We start from the raw sequence: 24,278 nt of genomic DNA, 5'->3' as shown, positions 1-24,278 counted from the left end.
ATGCAATATTCAAAACAAGGATCAATCGCGACATCAGTTATGATTTTCCTGCTAATTTGTGGGCTTCTGTGAATCAATCTTTTTTATGCAGATTTCTTAGAGAAGAACGCAATTTGATATGAACTTTCAGGACAGTAGACTAAAAAGGAAAAAAAAAAACTAATAACTTTGGTTACAATTGATGAAATATTGAGGCAAACACAAGTATGAAATTGTTAATTCAGAGTAATTCAAGTAAGAAGTAATTCAGAGATGGCAAACAGTTAAAACATAGTTTGCTGGAAAATTTGTTTATTTTTGTAACTTTTAGTTTAGTGCATTGCAATTTTGTTGCAAATTCCAATTAATAACAGAATTATTTAAACTGTGATATGTCTGTCCCATTTTTATCTGGCTACAATTCCAGTGGCAGAAAGTTCTTAACTCTTTGAATTTCGTAACCTGTCTGCAAAATTTCCATGTTGCAAAAATTATAATTTTATTTGAAACATGATAAACATAACACATTCTGAATTATTTTCTTTCTTACTTAGTGTTATGGATTTTTTCATATGAATTGCTCACTTCTAGTTGTATATCTGAAGTGCGGTGGATAAGTAGAACCATACATCGATATTAATGCTCCTCTTAAAAACGTATCGGTACCTTTAAAACCAGACGGGATCCATTTAATTAAATGAAAACTTTTATCGTTAATGCAAACTTTTGCCATCTGTTCCATCTCTCGATCTTATTCTGTGTTTACCAACAACATCGATCACAGATACCCAAGTTTTATACACAGCCTTAGAGATTGGTACAGAAATAACAGAAAGAAGAATCTTAAAAAATTTAGGAAGTTTTTCTTTCTGTTCATGGAATACAATATTAAACTGCTGCATCACCCTCTGTAACAATTTTGCTTATTTTATTGCACATCCATCCACTAAATATCATATATCACAAAGTTTTTCTGAACTCTACAGAAGAATCCACAAAAGGTTTGGTCGAAAAGAAGAATCTGCAAAAGGAATTTCTTTGCAGTATGTTCTACATTTTAAAATATGACTTTAATATCTTTTTTAGCCCAGGTTTGAGTCCAAAGAATATCTTGATAAGGTTGGCATCTCATAAAATGTGTGTTCAAGTTGTTGTTTTTTTTTCACTAATTCTCATCCACATACAGTCTAACCTTGTGACTACATTCTAGCAGGTTTGTTTTCAACGCAATGACTCTGTTAGTGAACAAAGAAAAACAGGTAACAAGGACTATTGAAGAGGCTCGTAAAGCTGGATTCTTCCATTCCTTTTTGCAGCGCAAGGGATGGGCATCACTAACTCGATGCAGTGGTATTTGCCAGCAGTGCAGCGTATGTTCTTGTCAGATCAGTGATGGGGAAAATGCATCTGAAGGTTGCAGACAATTTCAAAAATAGTTTTATTAGCGCGGACAGAAACTGTCTGCAAGCGGATTTCATGTCTGCACAATGGCACAGTGTTTCTGACACTGGGTTACACTTTAATTGAAAAATTTTTACTTCGGCATGAAAATTTTCAAATCACGCATTTTCTTAATTACTTTTCTACCCGCTCGATACTATTGTAAATTCTTGTTTCGAGCTTTTCCTCCCCACTTTTGCAATTAATGCGATTGATTTTCTCATGGTTTTTAAAATCTGATATTACAATGCAAAAGTTTGAATCTTCTGTCGACGAGAAAAAATTTATTCGATAGTTTTTTTCGATCTCTTTAATTAATTTTTATGAATGTTACTATTGTGCATAAAAATTAGTTTTTTTAAAATTTACTATATACAAAAAAAAAAAAAAATTATAAATGAATATTCTGATAATTTCATCACCAAACCTGTTTCTTATGTGTTTCACAGAAAAATGCAAGTAGATTCATTGCAATGGAAGTAACAAGAGGTAACATAAAATTCAATTGTTTTGGTTAGGCCAATCTTCTGTTAGTACAATTACCACATACAATTTCGCGTCCATGTCAGAAGTAGTAGTACTTTTCCAGACTTTCTTAGAAAATCCCAACATTTTACTATTTTGAAATCCGCATCTCTAGGTTTTTAAAATTTTTTTATTTTGTATATTTTTTAAATGGTATGATTGATCATGAAGGATGTCCTTGACATATTATTTCTCTTTGTGAATTTGTTCATTCAGTTTTACATTTTTAAAATAGTCGCAGTCGTGTCATTTTGATAGGGTGCCTGATGCCAATGTCATCTTGAAGTCCGGATCATTTAGGTGTGTAAGCCTTCTGGTCCTTTTAGCCTAGAAATAAAAGTAAGAATTAATAAGTGTGCACATTACCTAAGTAGGTATCATCAGAGATGATGCAGACTGTACATGCCAAAATACATAAATAAAAAGATATAAAACAGTGTTTCCCATCCTTTTTTGTGCCATGCCCCACCTAAGCCTTTCTAAAATTCTTATGCCACCCTATGTAACATATTCATAATTTTTAATATTAAAAAATTGAATTGTTCACTTAAGAAACTTAAATGATAGGTTTTAGGAAGAAATAACTAGGAAATTTTTGACGAAACACAGTAAGTAAATTTTCAAAACATATGAAGAAAAAATCAAATTAGAAATAATATTAATAAAGATTTTTCTATAATAATTTAATTTTTTAATTTAGTGAGATTCTTGCGCTTGATGCTTGCTGCACAGAGATTTTATGTTAGGTTCCAATTTGGTTAGCTTCATTCTCTAGTCCTAGTGTTTTGATTTTATTGGGCGCTTGGGCCGCAAAGCTACCCCTATCCCTTCATTTGGAATTTTAACACTGAGGCATCAGAGGTGAAATGTGCAGCTATTGGTCACTAAAGTCTCCCCGTTGTATTGTATCTGGACGATATCTTTTTTTTTTTACCAGTATATCATTTACAGCACTAAATCCGCATTCAGCTAAATATGAAGATGGAAACGGTAACAATAGTTTTCCTGCACATTTGGTTGAATTTGTGTACTTGATTTCTGTTTCCTTACAAAGCCATGCCATCACTCCTTTTATATTAAATAAAGTTTTGACTGACTTATCATTTTGAATTTTTGCGAGTTTTTTCTTGATACTGCATATTTAATATATCAGACAAATCCACTAACATTGGCTGCATCATCCATGTTGGAAAATCAATTTGTTTTAAATCAGAAAATCTTTCTTTTAAATCAGCCTATAAAATTTTCAGGTGATCGACAATAACAAATAAAGCGGTATAATTAACTTTGCATTTTTGGAACCAATGAAACTGTTCAAAGATTTTGTTAATATATTTCTGACATAACTCCAATAAGGGTAATAAAACCAAATATCTTCGCTTTCGCATCAACAAGAGGAAGTTGCCTTGAAGTTGCTTATTTAATATATTTAGTTTTTCAAAGATATCGGCTTAATAACTCACAAATGCTTTACCATAGACTGATAACAGATATTTCATTTCAGGTTTGTCACTTAAAAATTCTCTCAGAGTATCAAACAGCTCCATAAATCTTTTCAAGCAGTTCCCTTTAGACAGTCACTGTGAAGTAAAAGTCTCTCATGGTCTACATTTTGTTCTTCACAAAATAGCTTGAAGAGGCGCTCACATTTGGCATTAGCTTTAATAGCATTGATACACTTTATTACTGGCTGTAGTACATCATTTAAAACAGGCTAGATGTTATTAGCTACCAAGTTTTCCTTATGAATAAACGCAATGCACAGGAATCATTCCTGGATTCTCATCTTTCATCAATTTTAAGCAGTCATTTTTCTTGCCCATCATATTAACCTCGAAGTTGGTTTTTAAAATCAATTGGATACAAATCTTGATGTTTGATTTTGAAATCGTGTGAATACGAAATACTATATCTGATATAATATTGTGAAAGTATAAAACATGATGCGTCATCTTAAATCGTGAAAATTCGAATCACCATGTGTGATTTTAATTCGTGTGAACACGAATTGCGATATGTGATTTTAAATTATATGAACGTAATTTTAAATCTTGTTTGCATAGGAGAATCTTCTAGGAAATCGCATAAAAATGGACCTTGAATTTGAAAAATATTAACTTTCTATGATGAAACTTATTTTACAAGTAATACTAAAAAAATTTTCCTGATGCTGAAAAATTTTTTGCGAACTGTGTTGGTGTATATTATACTTACCTGCAAACAACCTTTAAGGTTCATTATTGTGCGTGATGATTTGTTCTTTTAATGTTTTACTTTTTGAAGTAATTTATTTTATATATATGTTCATATATTTATTCATAGTTGCAATTTGATAAGGAAGAGGAAGAATTTGAGAAGCAGTTCAAAGAATGGGAGAAGGAATTTGAAAATTGGAAAGAGAGTAATCAGAATCACCCTGATAAAGAGGCTTTTGCTCAATATGAGAAGCAATGGCAAGAGTGGCGTAAACAATTACTGCAAAAAAAGGAGCAGATGCAAAAAGCGAAAGCCGAGCGTGTTGCTGCATCCTCTTCAGCAATGAGTGCACCTCAAACCTCTACCATTAATACAGGTAACATAATTTTAACCCTTTAATTTTCTTTCTTAAATAATATAAATAGAAAGACTGGTTATGTTTTCCACCTCTTAAGAGACTGTAACTATACCCTCCTAGCTTTTTCTTCTACAGATAAAAAAAAAATTGAGGTATGCTTCGAAGTATCGAATGCTTCAAAATATCGAAATGCAAACAAATTATAGCAAGGTTACACATAATCCTAACATAATTTTGCCTTTTTATTTCTTGAAAACATTTTTTTCTACACCATTTGGAACTTCATGTTTAAGTACCGGTTTACATGAACCACTTTTCTCTAAAGTATTACTGGAAGTGACTTTGAATTTCCCACATTGTTTCTTCCGGGTCCCTTAGTTCGGTTGAAAGAAAGGACTAAATCATCAGGTTCTGTTTGTTGGAAATGAAAGAAAATAAAAATATCTTTAAAATAATGTTGGGAATAAAACAAAGGCATTTTTTTTACATGTTTTAAACCTTAAGAAGCTTTTTCTTACATCTAGCAACTTTTATTCATAGTTTTTTCTCTCATAGCCTAGTTTAAACATGACATTAAAGGTAAAATTCTTATCTTCCATTTAAAGAAAAAATAAGTAAATAGAATTGTCTTTAAATTGAACAAAGAAAAAAGTTTTAAAGGCATCACAAAATTTGAACTTCAAGTCTAAACTAAGTTATTGGGCTGCCACCTACAATGTCAATTTACCTAGTTACGGAAAGGGAAAGAAAACCAACCAAAAGAACTGGTCATTAATTCGTTTAAGGCATTATTCGAAAGAAAGTAGCCAAAAACAAGCACTTTCCTTATTGGTCGAATGTCCTTTTTCTTAGTTATAGAAGTTTCTTATAAATTTATAATGTTTTGCGAAGTGTACTCTTTGTAAAATGTTCTATGACTTTGAACTGTCTAACAGTTCTTAAAGTTTCTGTGAATGAAAAATAAGAATTAATATAGGTATACATTGAAATCTGCTATTTTACAAATAGAAAAACACTACACTTTATTTTTATTTAATTAGAAGCTAGATGTCCCCTCTTGCCCTGTATTTTTCCTAGTAAAATATAGAAATATATGAATCATGAAATTCACAAAAGTTTCTTATAAATTATTTTTCAGATTATAATAAAATAAAAAAAGTTACCAGGGGTCTGTCCAGATATTTTGTGAAAGGTCCTGTTTTTGTAAAATTGTGAAAAAACTATTCTTAATTTGGAAGTATTAAATAAGTGTTAAGTCACATTCTTTCAACCAGGGTCCTGCTTATGTGAATTTGTGCAAATAAGGTCCTGTTATTTCAAAAATTGCTATAAACCTTTGCGAGTTTTTAAATTGTAAATAGAGACAAGATTCTGCTCAACAATTGCTGCTACTAAATTAGAGATGCAACATAAAAATATTTGGTATTTAGCCTATACTGCTCAACACAGATTATTCATTTTGGCGAATAATGGAAATAAAATCACTCACATTTTTAATCATTTCAATTGACATATTTTAAATAACACAACTTTGTAATGTATCACTTTTAATGTGTTACACACTAAGTAAACTTAAACAATTCTTAAATTTATAATATTTTATTTAAAAAATTGCTAGAAATTAATTTTTATATTATTAATTTTATGAATAAATATAAATTGATCAATTTTTGATTCACAAAAAAATCTATGATTTAAAATTAATGCGAATGAGCACACGATGTTTGTAAAAGTAGAAATATTTTCTTAGAATACTATACTTGGAATTTAAACTTAGGGAAACTTAGTTTGTCTTGAACCGTCTTTCTCCCGCTCCCTGGAAGGGTTAATTCGATTAACAAAACAATAATGAAGATAAACAAATCTGTGAAGGTACAGTTTTTATGAAAAGATATTTTGTGAACTGTCTCTAATTATATCTAGATTCTTTTTTGAGAAGTCAAATTTAAACTAATAATTATTAAAGTATGTAAATTTATTACATTTTACTATGCAGTCATATAAATTTCATTTGTATAAAGTAATTATTCCTTTAAAAATACTTTTAATGTTTCATTAGAAATCAAATAAAGGTTGTTAAATTATCTAAACTGATTTGCTGATTGGTAAAACTTTTTTTTTTTGAGTGAAACTTTGAGTTCAGCAAGATTTTTTAAATTTTTTTCTTCCTGTCAATTGAATTAAAATATAGAAAATCCATCCACACTTTTTTCATTCAAATATGAATATTCATCTACTATATTTCATCCATAAACTAACTTTTTGATATTACTATAAAAACTTGTTAAATACTTATCACCGAAGAGATTATTTAACAATCATTTTGTATGAATGAAAAAAAGGTGCACAAATTAATCTTCAAGGGATGAAAAAAAGAGAATCAGTACCAAAATCTAGTAAATCACAACAGGAGCAATCTGGAATGAAAAAGAAATCAAAATCAGTTTGATTTCTTGGCAACAGAGAAGCTCTTATTATTACTGTGTATTTTTCTGTATTAATTTAACTTGACGAAATTTTGAGGCATTAATAATCATAGTTCTCATCATTTCTGTTTCCTATGGCAATCAAACTGGTTTTTATGTTTTCAGTCCTGCTTTCCTAAATAGCGATTCAGTAGATTTTGATAGCTTTTGTGTTTTTTTTTTCACTTAAATATTAATTTTGTCCACTATTATATAATAAATAAATTTAATTAGTAAATTTCTTTTACTCCATTTTTGAAAAGATTTCTAAGCATGTTCAATAAGGAAGGCCATTGCATAACACCTTGCAAGTGCATGTTTTCATATTTTTCTTCGCCTACTATGTTCCAGTGTATATTACAATAACTTTTTAACCTTCCATTTAGTAACTAGCTATTCCAGCTATTAGAGGAGTTAAGATTATTTATAGAAAAGAAAAAATCCTATCATACATGTTTTTATTTTATTATACAATTTATAATTTAAAGAATTATAAATGAAAATTAAACAAATTATACTCAAATTGAAACCCGTGAACAGCATTCTGGCTAGCAGAAATGTAACGAAAGTGGGTAACCTTGTAGAAAGTAACCTTGTTTCGTCTTTGTATTTGGCCTACCTTCAACTGAAAAGAATTTTTTCCATTTTACTCAATGATGCAAAATGGCCAGACCAACGTCAATAATTTTATTTTTACCTTTTAATTAGTATGCTAAATTTTTGTTTTTTGAAAAAGAAGGAAGGAAAACAGTTTTGTGATGCTTTATAATATATCAGTGTATTATAAGATCTTTACGTCATTGTGTTACTTTCATTAAGTTGTAGCTTCAAAATCTAAATTTTTATTTCTGAAATATATTTTAAGAAACAGACAAAAAGCTTTTAAATAATTAAAATTAATATAGAAAGAACGAGTTCACAATGAATATATCTTTCATAATAAATTTAAAAACTAATAAATAAAAATAAATAATCAGAAAGCAAGTTTCAAATGCTACCCTCACCAGTTCTTTCAAAAGGTATTTTTAGAAAAAATAATTACTTTCAAAAAGAGGTGAAACTAGATATTAGAATTTCAGGAGAAAGAATACCACCTAGCAAGATGAGCAATTAAAGATTAGTCACAGTTACTGATTCTCCTAGTAAAGAACGAACTTTACTATGAAAGGTACAAAGTTGTTTTCCTTCCTTTCTCGAAGGTGGAAAGTGACATAAGTTTAATTAATTTAGAATTAAGGTAATATTAAAAAATTATTAATGATAAAAAATTTAGATTCACATTTTTTGTATTTTTTTTTCAAACTGATAACTCCGATTCTTGAATGAGAAGAACTGATATAAAGTATGACAAGCCCGCCATAGACATTATATGTTAAAAGCAGAATTGAGGAATCTTCTTAGAGCAACACTTTTCTCCTGGCAACCACAACCGTTATCTACTGCAACAACACCTCTCTCCAATAGTAGTACGCCTAGTTTTTTATTATTAGCAATTTTTATAATAAATTAGCGAAAGGGTGACCTTTTATTCTGGAGAAAATTGCATTTTCTAATGGTATCATCTAATAATCCAATTTCAATGGAATGGCATATTATATAATTTAATAATTTTAAATTAAACTTTTGAAACTAATAGATATCTAAAATTTTCAATAAAATGACAAATTTACCATTTTCTAAATGTTACACACTTCAGTAAATAACGTATTTCCTTATTTTTAATCGAAAATAAAACATAGTTTCCAAAAATATATTTTCTTTAATCTTAAGAAGAAAATATTTTTATTGATCCACTCTCTAAAATGAAGTTCTCTAGATTTTATATGATGAAAATAATTCTTTATTCCTTAAAATTAGATGACTGTATTCATATATTTCCCTCGACCCTTCTATCAGTGAATCTGAATTAAATTCATGTGATGAGGGGCCAATAAATTGACTTACTTCCTACCTTACAGGTTAGGCTTATTTTTATACATTGTAAATTTTTAGATTTCTTTACTGGAAAATATTAATTATACCTATATTACTAATTTAAACTTTGATAATATTTTACTGCAAATTTTTTTTTTTAAAAAAAGTGTTGATTGAGACATTCTTTTTCCAAATAGAAGATAGTACTCATTTCTGTCTTGTTAAAATATTATTTGTTCCAAGAATAAATTAAAAAATTTACTTCTAATTCAGATATTACACCTCAATATAGACTAATTTCTGGTTCCCTCTCTTCTTATCATTCCCAACTTCATTACACACATGCTTAGAATGACTTAACTGAGTTCCGATATATTTCATATGATGCTGATAGATGAAGGAGGAGGGAGCAATTTGGCTACAGAAATGGAATTCTGGACTTCTGTATAATTGTATATGATAGTTAACATAATAGTTCAGTAGGGGTATGATATAAGCCATCATCATTGAGTGTTTCCAAAAACGAACTACCTAAAACTAAGTGTGCAATCTTAAAAAATATTGCACTCATTCATCATTTGAACATACTAGCGAAATCTGTTTTTCGACAAATTGTATAAAAACAAACATCCAAAACGAAATTGTATCCAAAAACGAACTACCTAAAACTAAGTGTGCAATCTTAAAAAATATAGCACCCATTCATCATTTGAACATACTAGCGAAATCTGTTTTTCAACAAATTGTATTTTTCTTCCCTATTTTTAAAGTAGATTCTGCTGTTTTTATAATATTTTTTAAAGTGAAATATACTGTTTTAGTTTTTTTTTAAAGTAGCAGATATGCAACATGTTCCTCTAACAATGAGTTCATCCAACATGTTTTTCATGTTGGTTGAACTTGTATATGAAAAATATTTGAGTTTTTAGATCTTGGGGTATTTATAATGAGAAATATCCAAATTCTATAAATACCTCAGTATTTATGAATTAAATCTGAAATTCAATGATGATTTTTATTAGTTTCATGAAATTATATATATCTAAGATGCAAGTAAGCTTTTCTTTCATCGACAAAAGTTAATTTGTTATTTATTATGAAGAAAAACATTAAATTAAGTGTCTAAATTATTATTGAAGTCATTGTTTATATCTGTGTGTGTGTCTGTAAGGGTGGCAGTCGAGCAAATTGGACAAACAGGCACAAGATTTGAAAAGATCAAATTAATTTTATTGAACCATCATAATTAGAGAAAGAATATCCAAGTGACAAATCATAGTGCTGCTCGACTAAGAGTTTCATATTTGGGAAAACCGAGTAGTAATTATAATTGGTCTATTAAATAGGTTGAGAGAAAAAGTCTTTCACATAGTTCAAATAAATCGAAAAATCAAAGAAGTTAATTGGTGCATAACTTGAAGCCAAAATTAGATTAAAAGACAGAATGTGAATATTAAAGTTTGAGAAAGCGCGTTCAGTTTAGAATAATAAATTAAGAAAAAGATAAAGGAATAACATTACATTAGTTGAAACTTATGTTGTTACGTGTATCTGATGAAAGATATTATATAGGAAAATTACTTATGGTTTGAGCTACCATAAATGCACGCTTCTGCTCTCAATATGTTTTTCTTCAATTATGTTTTGTGATTATTAAGCTAAATACTAAACTAGGGAAGCATTGCTGCAAGTATAATTTTTACGTGAAAAAAATGTTTCAGGATTTAAAAAAATTCATTCAGGTTTTAATCACAGATAACAAAACTAACCTCGTTGCTTTGTCTGCGTGCAAAGGATGCTTAATTTTTTCTATGTTTCATATTTAATTATGGTGGAATTCTGGACAATATTCAAGTTTGTTAACAATTTAGATTAACAATTTTTAGATGCTAATTCATAAAAATAGGAGCTTAATGTTTGTGTACTTTTGAAGATTGCTGAAAAATTTATGTGAGCTTGAAAGTTTCAATATTTTATCATATTACATTTAAAGAGTTGACAAGCCTCTTTCACAATTGAGAGAAAGTAACACTGGCAGAGAGGGCAATAAACAAAGCTTTATTTTTCATTCACTGAATAGGCATCTGTCAAACACATATATTGAAAGACCTGAAATGTTAATACTGTTCTAGTTACGCAACTTTTTATGCTTTGGCCTCTTGAGCAAGAGATACCTAAACATTTTTTATTTTTCAGCTGTCAGCATTCCTGCGACTTCTGTCTCAACTAATGAATCTGCTGTTGCAAATGCTGGAATGTATTATCCTCCATCACAGTATATGTATATGCAACCATATATGTATCCAGGTAATGTTCCAGTTCCACCTCCCATGACCGCACCTCCTACAATGCCACCTCAATTTCCACCATATGGAGCACCAGCACCACCTCCTCCAACTCAACCTCCACATTTTGGAAATCCGCCTTTAATGCCAGTGCCACCTGGTGATCCATCCATGCCTCCATCAGACAATCCTAATATGGTTTGTGGGACATTTTTAAAAAATTTTAACAAGGACATATTTCACTTAGTAAAAAACTGCACTCAAAATTTTAAAATTGAGGGGGGGGGGGAAACAACAACTGAAGCTTGGATAATCTACTGAGCTAATTCTTGAGGAATCTTCTTTAAATTTTACATTATAATTAAAATCTTCATTAAAATTATTCAATATGTTTGTCAGAAATAGCTTAAAACTAATCATTCTTATGAAAAATTTTAGGGTCTTATTTTTGTTGCTTTATTTATTGTGAAATTATTGCCTGATATAATTGCTTTATTTGTTACATAATTAAAAAAAAAATTTAAGTCTTATTTTTGTTGCTTAATTTTTTTAGAAATTCAAAGGTGCCAACTGTTAAGATCTATTCATAATTATTCGAATTTTGTTTTCAAGATTTTTGCCTTACGTTCAACTACTAAAAATTACTGTTTTTTAGAATTTTTGTTAGAATCAGTAAAATTTTTTATTTTTATAACTATCGAGAGTTAGAAAACTATATTTGCGGCGAATATTTGAAGAAAAAAAAATATTTATGCATAATATTAATAATAGGTATATGCCTATTTTGTATTCAGGAGTAAAGCACCTTAAAATTACATTAATTTAAATTTTGTTTATGTTATATGTATTATTGTACTTCTGATTACTGGTACTGTATATTTAAATACATATTTAATTTATTAAATTGATTTTTCTGCATCAAATTAATATTTTTTTCTTTTTTTATTTTGGAAAAAAATAGAAACCAGGTGAAGGATTTGATCCAAATTGCTATAATTATAATCCCAATAATGAAATGTATGGGGAAGACGAAAAATATCAAGAATATGGTGATCCTGGCATGTATTCTCATGAAAATGAAGTAAGTTGTATTTTCTTATTTTTAATGTGCTTATTTTTTCAATTCAGAGCAATAAAGCAATTTAAAAATCAGCTAAAATATCAGAGAATTTTGAATTTTATTTCTTATTTTTGTCTTTTAAAAAATTCTCTGAGAATTCCTCTCAGAAAGCAATCTGTGGGATATTTAAAGATAATAGTTCAGCTGTATTTCATTTATTATTACATTTGTTTCATGTTGCTGTTTCTTATTTCTTAAAGTTTTTCCAGCAAGTAATTCTCTTTATATTATTTTATGTGTATATTTCAACAATAACAAGAAAATTTTTTTATTAGTGTGCATATCCTAACAAATAAGATAATGAGAAAATGAAACAAATTGAATAAATATGACAACCAAAGCTGACGTCTTCAGGGGGTACCAGCTCCGGAAGTCATAAAAGCAAAACTTTTTCTATCGAGAGAGCAAGAGATACTTAATATACAATACTTAAATAGAATTACTTAATATAGAATACTTAATATACAATATAAAATACAGAAGAATACAATATGAAATGGAGAAGCAAATACAGAAGAATAAAAAGACAAATACATAAGAATAGTACGAACGAAAACTTACTTGAAATAAAAATCCATTAACTAGATAACACAACTGACTGTGTGATACAACTAAAATAAGATAAGCATAAAAACAATGCCCCCTAACCTGCACAGTTTAAAAAAAAGGGACAGAATTTAAGGAAGTAGTGACATCATTAATAGAAAAGCTTGACTGGGGAAACAATATCGAGACTTGGATTTTGCTTAACTAAATGAAAAAACTAATAATTCTCAATCATTTTCTTAATTTTAAAATCAATATTACAAAAATTAAGAGGAAAACCATTATTTTCAAAAAATTTTTTGAAAATTACCAGTTGCCTCTTGAAAATTTGAAATATTATTACAAATTTTATTAATTTTAAACAATTGAGAGAAAAAAATTATAAATTTGTGAAAATTTTTACTGCACAAATTAGTATCAAAATTACAGAAGAAAATAACTTTAAAATTAAAAGCTTTTCTTTTGTCGTAAACCCCAATTTTTATTCGTTTATCAGCAAAATCAATTTTAAAATCTAAATATTCAACATTTAAGCAATTTTCATTAGTTTTCTTCAAAACCAATTGCTTAGGATAAATATTAAAAATAAAATCATAATTATCACAATTAAATAAAATTAAATCATTGATGTACCTAAAAGTTTTAGAATCACTAAACTCGCTGTATTTAGCTTCAAAAAAATTTTAAAAAATATTAGCAAATGCACCAGAAAAAGAATTGCCTATTTTGTTTATAAAAATTAAGCCCATTAAAAAGTATATTTTCAAAAAGATAAAATCTACAAATATCCATCCAATAAGATTTATCAATTAAATAAATATTTATCAAAAATACCAGTACAAATATGAATTATTTGTGCATGTGGTATACTAGTCTACAAATTTTCAAAGTCATAAGTATTAATATTAGAGACCACATTATTATTAATAAAATTCAAAATGTCAATGTTACTATCAATAACAATATTTTTCCCTTTTTTAATCTTAAGTAAAGTAATTTTAGGAAAATAAAAAAAAAACTTTTTACTCACACTAGAAATATAACAGTTTGTACCACATGCAATGAATCTAAATTTTACTGGATTTTTATGAAATTGAACTATAGGAAGTAAATATGGAACTGTAATTCGATAATCCTTTTTTCAATAACTTTTTTATCTTCCTTTTATTTTAAATAAGTATTATTAGCATTATATTCCCCAATAATTAATTTTTTAAAAAAATATTTTCACATAATACAAAAATTATTAGAAGCTTATTTTTAAGAATTTTAATCTTTTCAAACAATTCATAATCAATAATGGTACTCTTAGGATAAGTAAAAAACCCGGAATTAAATAAATTATATTTAACTCTTTTCATTATTTTTGTTTTCCATTCTGTAAAACCTTCGATGGGCCAATGATATTTCCTAGAAATTTTTAGCTATAAAAAAAATCAAGATCTTTTAACCAATAAAATAAAATCATCATTTTTCATTTTACACTTAGTTCTGAATTTTGAACCCTTACTCATAATACTAATTAAATCTTGATCCCCAACAATTTTTTAAATTTCCTGTTATAATGTGACCATATTCTTTAGAAAATTCTTCATCATTACAATGACAATCAGATAATGAAATATAATTTAAATTCTGACTTAAAAAATTATAGTTACAAACCTTTTTTCTTAAAGTAGATGAATATTTATAGGCAGCTGTAACTATAACTTGTTTTAAAGGAAAAATATCGGAAAAACAGTGAATAACTTGTGAAAACCTAGAAATTTCACATTTTTTATCATGAAAATTAATGGTACAAAAAATCATCTGAACATTGGAAACCTTTTTGAAAAGCAAATCAGTTTTTTTAACCCCAAGCTTCGATTTAACCAAATCCAAAACAATAAATTTAATAAGCTCAGTATCAAATTTAATTTTATTCCCAAATTCAAAAAAGAAATTTTTAAGAACTTTATTTTTAAAGCTAAAAATATATTTCCTAATAGTTAAAATATTAAAGTTAACATAATAGTTACAAATTTTCGAAAATTCATCAAAATCAATAATTTCCCCCGCCCCTTAACCTCTTTTATATATTCATAGAATTAAAAGCTCAAGAAAAATTTAAAACTTTAAATTTATCATAAACACAATATCAATAGTGCCTTCACCATTAAATTTATAATTTAAACCATAAGAAAAAAGGGTTTTAAGATTTTTAATATAAATATTTTCTAAATCAAGCCTATTATCTAAATTATCCATAAAATCCAAAATAAAAAGAGTAACATTATTAAAATCATGAAATTGAAAATGTAAAATTTCATAATCTGTTGAATCATTATTATTATTACTATTAAATTTTTTTAAACAGATCTGTGAGAGTTAATTCTCTTATGAAATTCTAAACTAGTTTCAACAATATAACATAAGTTGCAACAATTACGTAGAATTAAAATAGGGGTTTATGATAAAAGAAAAGCTTTTAATTTTAAAATTATTTTTTTTCTGTAATTTTGATACTTAATTTGTGCAGTAAAATTTAAAAAAATTTAGTTAGCAACTTTTAATTTTTTAAAAAATTTAAAAAATAATGGTTTTCCTTTTAATTTTTGCAATATTGATTTTAAAATTTAAAAAAATGATTGAGAATCATTAGTTTTTTCATTTAGTTAAGCAAAATCCAAGTTTTGATAAAGTTTCCCCTATCAAGCTTTTCTATTAATGATGTCACTATTTCCTTAAATTTTGTCCCTTTTTTTTTAACTGTGCAGGTTAGGAGGCATTGTTGTTTTTATGTTTATTTTATTTTACTTGTGTCACACAGTCAGTTGTGTTGTCTAGTTATTGGATTTTTATTTCAAGTAAGTTTTTGTTCATACCATTTTTATGTATTTGTCTTGTTTTTATTCTTCTGTATTTTATATTGTATATTATGCCAATTTTAGACTTTTGTCTTGCTCTCTCGATAGAAAAGGTTTTGCTTTTATGACTTCCAGAGCTGCTACTGAAGACGTCAGCTTTGGTTGTCATATTTATCCAATTTGTTTCATTATCTCATTTGTTTCAATTGCTTTTGGATTCACTGCTGCTAAGCACGTTTTTCCATTGGAAATATTACTATTTTTAATTGCTTTAAAATTTTTAATTCTTTACTTGATGTGCACATCCTCATTATATTTTTTAAGTGCTTACAAATATTTTTTGAGTGCTTGAAAAATGCTTAAAAGCTGCTTATTTTTTATAGAAAAATTTGTCTACACATCTTGTATAAGTAATATTTAGTATGTAATATTTAATGTTTATAAGTTCATATAGAATATATAAAAAATTAAAAACATACCTACTGTTTGTCTACGATAGGTACTCTGCCCGCCATTCGTCTGGAGGGGTGGCGGTGACTATGGTAACGAGGTATGATTATTTCAAGTAGGGGTGCGGGGTCCCTCTTTAAGACTGGCTTCGGTGGGAGAAAAGGAGACTTCTTTCTTCGATCTATTGTATTAGCCCTAGAGTTAAGAGAAATGAGCATTCGCGCCTGAAACATCGTTTAGAGTGTTTGATTCCTTTTTTTTTTATCTTTTCTCTTTTTCAAAAGCTTCTGTTTTAGAAAAAAATTAAAAAAATTTATTTGTGTTGTAAATTTTTTATTTTATTTTTCCTCTTTTAACTTTTTTGAATTTTGAGAATTGCCTTTTAAATTTAAAAAAGGTGAAGTTCTGAAATCACAAGCACGTAAAGTTGTGCACAATGTGTTTGAGTTTTTTGCTAATGAAGCTAAGGAAAAGGCCCTTAAATTACCTCTCCATCAACCATCTGATAGAGCATGTCTGGCTACTGGAGTGTCAGACTTCACACTCAGAAAAATAAAAAGAGAAGTTTCTTGTTTAGGAGAAGAAGGTGTGTTGCGCACTCCCGGATATTTTTTTCTTGGAAAAGATAGAATTTGAGAACTTTTCTTTCACATTCATCACCCCATCCCAACAAAAGAACCCTTCATATTTTTGTAACAAGAGAAATTATTGAAAGAGCTGTTGCAGCAAAATGTTTAAGCAATCAATTTTGTTGTTGTTGTCCCTGCTTATTCCTGTCATTAATGTTAGTGTAAAAGTCAGCGAAAAGAATGGGTAAAAAGGGGCATAGACTCAGGGCACCAAAAGGAATATATTTCTAGTGAAAATAAGATTTTCTCATGGAACTTACAAAAGAGATGACACATTTCTCATCAGTGGTCAGTAACAGAGGGACTAAGGCTTACAGGCACCCTGCAGTTCATAATAAAGAGTATCCTTCTTATTGTACTATTCATAAATGTCAAACTCCTGTTTAGAGAATGAATATTTATTTTTACACATGTTCAGACCTTTTGAAGAAAAACCCCTTTGATGTTTTCCCTGGCCTTCAAATGGTTTTAAAAGAGATACCGTGTTTTTACAAAAGAAGCATAAGTAACGAAAATTTTCAAAATTTCAGGAATTCTTTCATTAATTATTAAATTTAATAGCTTGAATAAATTGTTCCTTTTTATGTTTCAGCTCTCTTCTGATTTTCATCGATGCCATTTGTCCAAATACAATGACAAATTGAAATTGTTATTTCTATGAATAACGATTGATAAATAGGATATGTATGGAAATTGTATAAAATTGTTTAAAGCAGCTCAATGTTTTATTAATAAATAACTCATCTATAAATTTATCATACATAGTAAATTGGTTATTAAGAAAAAAATAAATTTGCTAATAAAAACTGTTTTTAATAAATAGTGAAAAAAAACTGTACAGGTTACAATAAAATATGAATAAGAAAACGTAATTTAAGCAAAAAAAACTTCAGATAATTTCAGATGGTTTGATGGGTGCTGATAAAAATCATTGTTGACAGTTTTAGATTTCATCCTAGTTGCGGTCACTTGCTTTCAGTTTAAAAAATAAATAAATAAAATATTTAAAAATTAATAATCAAAACAAAGATATTTAATATTTCTCCGCCACAGATAACGTGATCTATTTTTATTTTCAGCAAAAGTTTTATCTCCTTTTAAAATCAGAGTTATTAAGTTTAAGTTAACTCTCACTTTTTCCAGAAAATTCAAGTAATAAAAGAAATTAACTGCTTTAAAAAATGTGCATGTTTAGAAATTAAACCATCTAACAATCAATGAACATTCATAATAAATATCGTAAAATTAAAAAGTAATATTAAAAAAACCTGTACTACCCTTAATGTCAGAATTTGTTCACTTTTTTTCCTTTGTATTTAAAAAATAACAACTGATTGGATCGAGAGAATTATTTTAAGTAAGAAAGAAATATTCATGCGAATCTTAAAAAAGTTCTTGAATCTGATTAAATAAGTCTCCTACTGGTGGCTGAGTCAGCCAATCTGGTATACTCCCCATACAAGCTATCATCGAAGGCGAAAGTAAAGGAGACCTCTTCATCGAAGCCACCCTCCCTAAAATGCTCTCTTCTTGTTTCCATAGCACCAGACTGCCGCAGACTTTGTGGCGGACAGAGTACCTATCGTAGACAAACAGTATCTCAGGCAAAGTTTGGTCTTTTCATGAAAAAACCCACATTTGTTGGGTATTTTTTTCTTCTTAAAAATTCGGGCTCTGGCGTTCTGTCCATGATTTAGAAAAAAACTTTTTCGAATTATTATTGTCAACTCATGAACTGAGTTTAAGGAATTGCTTTTAAATGAAATTCAAAATGTTTATGCAGTTAAGAAGAATTTTGCAAAAAAAAGTTGTTAGATTGTTGAAACAAAATTATTTATTGCACTCTAAATAGTAGATCAAACACTAGTTGTTTTTCACACTAGTTCTTTATATATTTTTTTTCTTTCATTTCTCTGTATTGTACCTTTATGCACTTAATGCTGGGTACAAGTTGAAGTATGTCCTCAAATAAATGCAATTTTTTTTAATGATTTAATTATTATGAGTAAATACTGAATAAGGTATTTTTTTATCCTTTTACTTTAATATTCCCTTTAAGTGTCTAAAACATTTTTAAAAGGTGAAAATTTTATGTGTGAAATCATTGTACACTTAATAATTACATATATCAATAAATATTTGATACTTTTACTTTAGTTTACTTTTATTTTTTTACTTTAAATTATTAAAGGAAGATAATATTACTGGAAAAGATAAATAACTTTTGAAGCTGCACAATTCACCTAATAACAAAAGTGTATACCTTATCCTTTTAATACTGATAAATTATGTTTTTGAATGCAATATTAAAAATTATAATAAACTTTTTTAATAAAACATAAACTTGTCTTCATTTTGTTTCTTGTTCAAAAATTTACCTTTTATTTTTCACATTTTTTTAAAATTGTGACATAATTTAAACAAAAGGATTTTGAACAGGAAGGTTTAAACTGTGGATTAATCTATTCTGTCCTAAACCTTGCCAACTCTGGTTCAAGTTGTATTATTGACTATGAATCCTAAATCCTATTGTCTACATTTCATTTATGCATGAAATATAAGTTAGTTGTTTTTTATTATTATTTTTTTTTAATCTGTTAGTTGGAACCTTTTATTTTCTGTGCACATGTGAAGGTATTTTGTTAATGTTATTTTACAAGTCTGTTGTTGAGAAACATTTTATATTAGGTTATTTCTTTTCAGGAACAATATCAAAGAGAGATGAACTTTCCCCGTGGACGTGGTAGAGGGAGAGGAAAAGGGCGAGGAAGAGGACGTGGAGGGAGATGGGTATGTTAATCATACTCTATAAAATGAAATAATATCTGTATTAATAATATCTATTCCAATATTTTTCAAGTTGTGAAAAAATATTTGATTTTTATTAACCCTACTTGTTTTGCTTTCATATACACTTTGCTAAACTAGCTCATATCCTTAAATTTTTTAAACTTACAAATGACTTTTGGCTGGTTTTAAATAAAACTAAACAACAGGTACATTTTAAAAATTTAAAGTCTTGAAAAATAGGAGACTTCTTAAATGTAACTTGAAGCTCGAACAATGGCGCAAAAAAAAAGTTGTGGGGGTGGGGTTTAAAAAGTTTCAATTTAATTTTTATCACATTTTATTAAAAGCTGATCTAAAATAATTTATTCATTTCTTAACAATCAATGTAACAGCTAACTTTCTGATTCAATGCAAATCGTTAATTCACTATTTCCAACATCAACATTTAATTTTAATTCTATATTTCTTAGGCTGCTTTATTTCACTAACCAAAAGAATTTTACAGTTACAATAAACAGTGAGAGTTTAATATAAACTCTCACTGTCATCTTTGGTGATTAAGCTCTGTAACCAGATTATATAAAATTAAATATTGATGTGAGATTGGCTTTGTTTTTGGCTATTTATCTTTTCATAAATCACCAACTTTGGATATCTTACCATTATCCTAAGTGTCCATTTGTAATTCTTCAGTCACTGGTAATGTGAAATTCTTGGTGTTAGGACTGAGGTTATGGGTGCCAAAGAGCCCTTCAACCTGACTATTTATAGCTACAATTGTCATATAAAAATAGTTCTTTTCATCTTAATTTAGGGCAGACATGCCAACTGCTCCGGTTTGACTGGAATTTCTTCGATTTGCAATGTTATCTCCGCTCGCTCCACTTAACCCTCGAATACTCCGCTTTTTTACGCTCTAGCAAACCCTGGAAAAAACTTGCTCTATAGCGAACTACGTAGGCATTCCTCTCTCATAGAAAAAATACATGCATGTGCAAAAGGGTGGGACAGCGGAGCGATCTCCTGTGAAGAAGCTTTCAAGGAAAGGAAGACTCAAATTCGAGATTCGGGGATCATGATAACATTGTATTAATAATTATTTACAATTTTGAGAAATCACATAAAAATGGTTTTAAAAAAAAAAAAGAAGAATGACGTAAGGAAAAAGATCATTAAACGATGCGAATCTATGTCGAATCATTATGAAATGCATGGTTAAATGTGACACCTTGATATTCAAAACTCAAATATCATAATAACATGGTATAAAAAACAAACATTTGACAACTGGCAAAATTGTTGAAAAAATCAAGAGATTAGTGGTGAAAAAAATTTTTGAAAAATGTGACTGTGCAATGGAATCGTTGCGAACCGAGAGCTATTCAAAAAATGCTAACTTGAATTAAATTCATGTATTGTATTAGAATCGTTAACATACTATGAAAAACAATAAATAAAAAGGCAGGAAACTATGCAAATTTATGTTTAATCATTGTGAATTGAGCATGACTCAAATTTGAAATTTGCTTGTTGCAATAGTATTGAGATTTGAAAAATATGCAAGGAAATGGCTAAAAAAACTAAAAAAAATATGTATTCGTTGCTAACAGTTTTTCATTAAGGGCATTTTTTTTTTTTTTTTTTTTTGGAAACTATATTGATTTTTCTATAATGAGTACGGTTTTTAGAGGTTTCCTTCTTTTAAAAAATCTGGTTTTTTAAGGTTGTACTGTATTCTCTAAATAAACAATATTCAAAAAGCTTGTTGCAGGGATGAGATTTTTCCGCTTTTTAGCGGATTTCCGTTTTTTTCACTTTTATCTCTTGAATTTCAGTTTTTTTAATCAAAAATTCAGATTTTTTGAAAAATTTTACTTTTTTTTATAAGTATTCCGTTTTTTCAGAAAATTCAAACTACATAGCTACCAATCCTTTCTCATTTTTACTTATTATAGCTATTTTCTCCCCTTTTACTCGCAGCAGATTTCCGAATTTTTTACCCAGATAGATTCGATTTTTGTAGTTCAAACGACGCTGCTTCTGACAAGCCTTTTAGAGGTCCCAAGCCTGGAATCTGCTAATATCTCGATTCTTATTCACACGATTTTAATATCAAACATAGCTTTTCATATTTGCGTGTTGCGATTCTTATTCACGCGATTTGAATATTGTACGTTGCGATTCTTATTTACGAGATTTAAAAATCCGATATTGTGATTCGTATTTACGCCTTTTTAAAAACCTATGTAGCGATTCGTATTCACGCAAGTTTAAAATTCAATGTCTTGATTTGCTCATGCGGTTTATAATATCAAACATTGATTTTCGTATTTATACGTGATTTTAAAATAAGGCATTGGGATTCGCATTCACGCATTCTAAAAATTATGCATCATTCTTATTTATGCAATCTAAAAATTATGCATCATGATTCGTATTTACGCGATCTAAAAATTATGAATCGTGATTTGTATTTACGCGTTTTAAAAATTCTATATCCCAGTTTGTATTTCCTCATTTTCAAAATCGTATATCTAGTTTCATATTCAATTGCAGGGTGCGTACAGACTCCTTATACTCCTTAGAAACTCCTTGGAAATAAAAAAGTCTCCAAGGAGTACTTGGAACTGCTTAGATTTCCAAATTAGTCCTTAGAAACTCCTTAGATTATTGCTTTGCATAGATGAACTTACTAAGTCCGCTGATGAATTTGCTGTCCAAGCTGGGAAACTGAATGATATGCAGTGGTGCAAGTGCTGCGCCGATCCGCGCCAATTGTGGAAACCTGCTTTTACATGCTCCAAATTGAAGTAGTTGGCTTAAATTGCTCCAAAAAGGATATCGTGACCCTGGGTATCGTGAAGTCACAATTTTACGGCAACCAAGCTACTGCCATGTGGGTTGCTCTGGATTCAGTGGGAAGGATTCTTGCAATTTCATGTGCTACTCAGCTTTATTTTACAAGATATTCTCAATTTCAGGCTTCATTTTCCACTCTCTGAAATGGAACCAAAACTTCTCTCGAATTTTCGGGCACCAACTAAACATTGCCAATTTTTAATAGCAAGAGAAAATTTTATTTCTCTTGTTAATTTCATAGTTATTGAAGTGCTGTCAACTTCGTCAATGGCAAGCTAATGGCCGTCTTGCGCTATTCTATCAATAGATTAGTACCATGATCTTTGAATTAATTTGAGGGACCATTCACTAAAAACATATTTTCATGTTGATCCTCAGACAGTCAAGAATCACAAGGCTTCATAAAGATAAAAATTAATTGAGTTTCTTAAACGTAATTTTTTTTATCTGAGGGACCATCCACTAATTGCATATTGTACTTTGATTATACTCAATTGATTTTTTTTTAAATAATATTTTTCTGTTTTTTACTTATTGCATTTTATTGTTGTATTATTACTTTCAAAATTTTCGGTGCTCTTAATTTGTTCAAGGAAAAAACTTAATAATATTTAGAGGCAAGCATGAAAGAGGGGCTTACAATGGTTTAAATGCAGCAAAAAATCTTATGTTTTTCAGATTTGTCATTCAAAAATACTTTAATTCATCTCTTAATGATTTAAAAATGATCTTTGATTTAAAACAATTGATGTAAAAAATTTTAATTATCACAGATTTGTGAAAGATTATGAGTGTAGGGACAATATAATAATTTACTTCTGACAAATTTTTTTAGCTTCAATACTCATTGAATTTGCATTAAAAAATTATTTAATTTTTTTTAATCATTTCATTAATGAAATACTGTACTAGGTAACCAATTTTAATAAAAATTTATTAGGGGCCATTCACTAATTTACATTTGTAATAAAGATTTATTAAAGTTTTCTTAATTTGCTTAATTCTTTACATATTTTTATGTAAAGAATTTCTTCTTGAATTACCTTTTACAGAATTAAATAGAGTAATTATTAATTTAGAAAATAGTATTAGCCACGCAATATTGAATTTATTTAAATTGCTTTTGCCAGAAGCTCTTTTTTTTTTTTTAAAGAAATATTTTGGCTATATTAAATTAATTTTTAGGTTTTTTCCAAACTGATACACCATTGATTCACTTGCTGTATGATGAAATGGTGTCTCTAGTTAAGGTATTGTTAGGGCGTTTTTTAAAGAGTTTTGCTTTTCTTAATTTGTCAGGAAAGGACTTAAAATCATTGGATGTAGAAAACGCAGATATTTGGCAAAATTCAAATTTAATAGATGTTGGACTAGATACCACAAATGTGATGACATCTTTATCTTCAGAAAAAAATTCTATGTATTTAGGTGCCAGGTCTATGGCGTGTGCAAAAAAGTTATTAAAAGCATTGCCTCTTGAAAATAGGTTACTGTTCCATCTTAAAGTGTTGCATCCTGTAATGAGAATGGAAGACACTTCTATTAAGGCATCTTTATTACTAGATGAATGGATGAGGTTACATAGAAAACCAGAAGGTTATTCTTCTGACTGAAATGAATATGCACCAATTAATGTTTTGGAAAAACTATTTTGGTTAAGAAAGAAAATTTGAGAAATATCAAATATCCTCTTTTAGCAAAGCTTTTTAAATCTCTTTTGTGCATACCACATGGGAATGCCGATGTTGAAAGAAGTTTTAGTGTGAACAAAAAGCTACTTGACAATAGGGCAAGTTTAAATTCACATAGTATTAATGGTTTGAGACAAGTTGTGTCACATATCAACAAAATAGGGGGTTTAAATAACTTTAAAGTT

At 28.4% G+C, this 24,278-nt stretch overlaps 1 protein-coding gene across 6 annotated transcripts in view; it reads left to right on the top strand.

Moving 5' to 3' along the window:
• LOC107456112 (YLP motif-containing protein 1) overlaps positions 1 to 24,278 on the top strand; it is a 132,705-nt gene that overhangs the window by 29,391 nt on the left and 79,036 nt on the right. For all 6 annotated transcript variants that reach the window (XR_011637579.1, XR_011637578.1, XM_071184666.1 and 3 more), the window contains 4 exons: positions 4,267 to 4,516; positions 11,074 to 11,360; positions 12,124 to 12,243; positions 19,457 to 19,543. Coding sequence is in view for 4 of the 6 variants with exons in the window: in XM_043054104.2 (XP_042910038.1) it covers positions 4,267 to 4,516; positions 11,074 to 11,360; positions 12,124 to 12,243; positions 19,457 to 19,543 (744 nt within the window). In the remaining 2 variants the exon portion in view is untranslated. The remainder of the gene's footprint in view (positions 1 to 4,266; positions 4,517 to 11,073; positions 11,361 to 12,123; positions 12,244 to 19,456; positions 19,544 to 24,278) is intronic.

This window comes from Parasteatoda tepidariorum, chromosome 8 (genome assembly GCF_043381705.1).
Source record: "Parasteatoda tepidariorum isolate YZ-2023 chromosome 8, CAS_Ptep_4.0, whole genome shotgun sequence".
NCBI lineage: Eukaryota > Metazoa > Arthropoda > Arachnida > Araneae > Theridiidae > Parasteatoda > Parasteatoda tepidariorum.
This window is presented reverse-complemented; position numbering and strand designations above follow the sequence as displayed.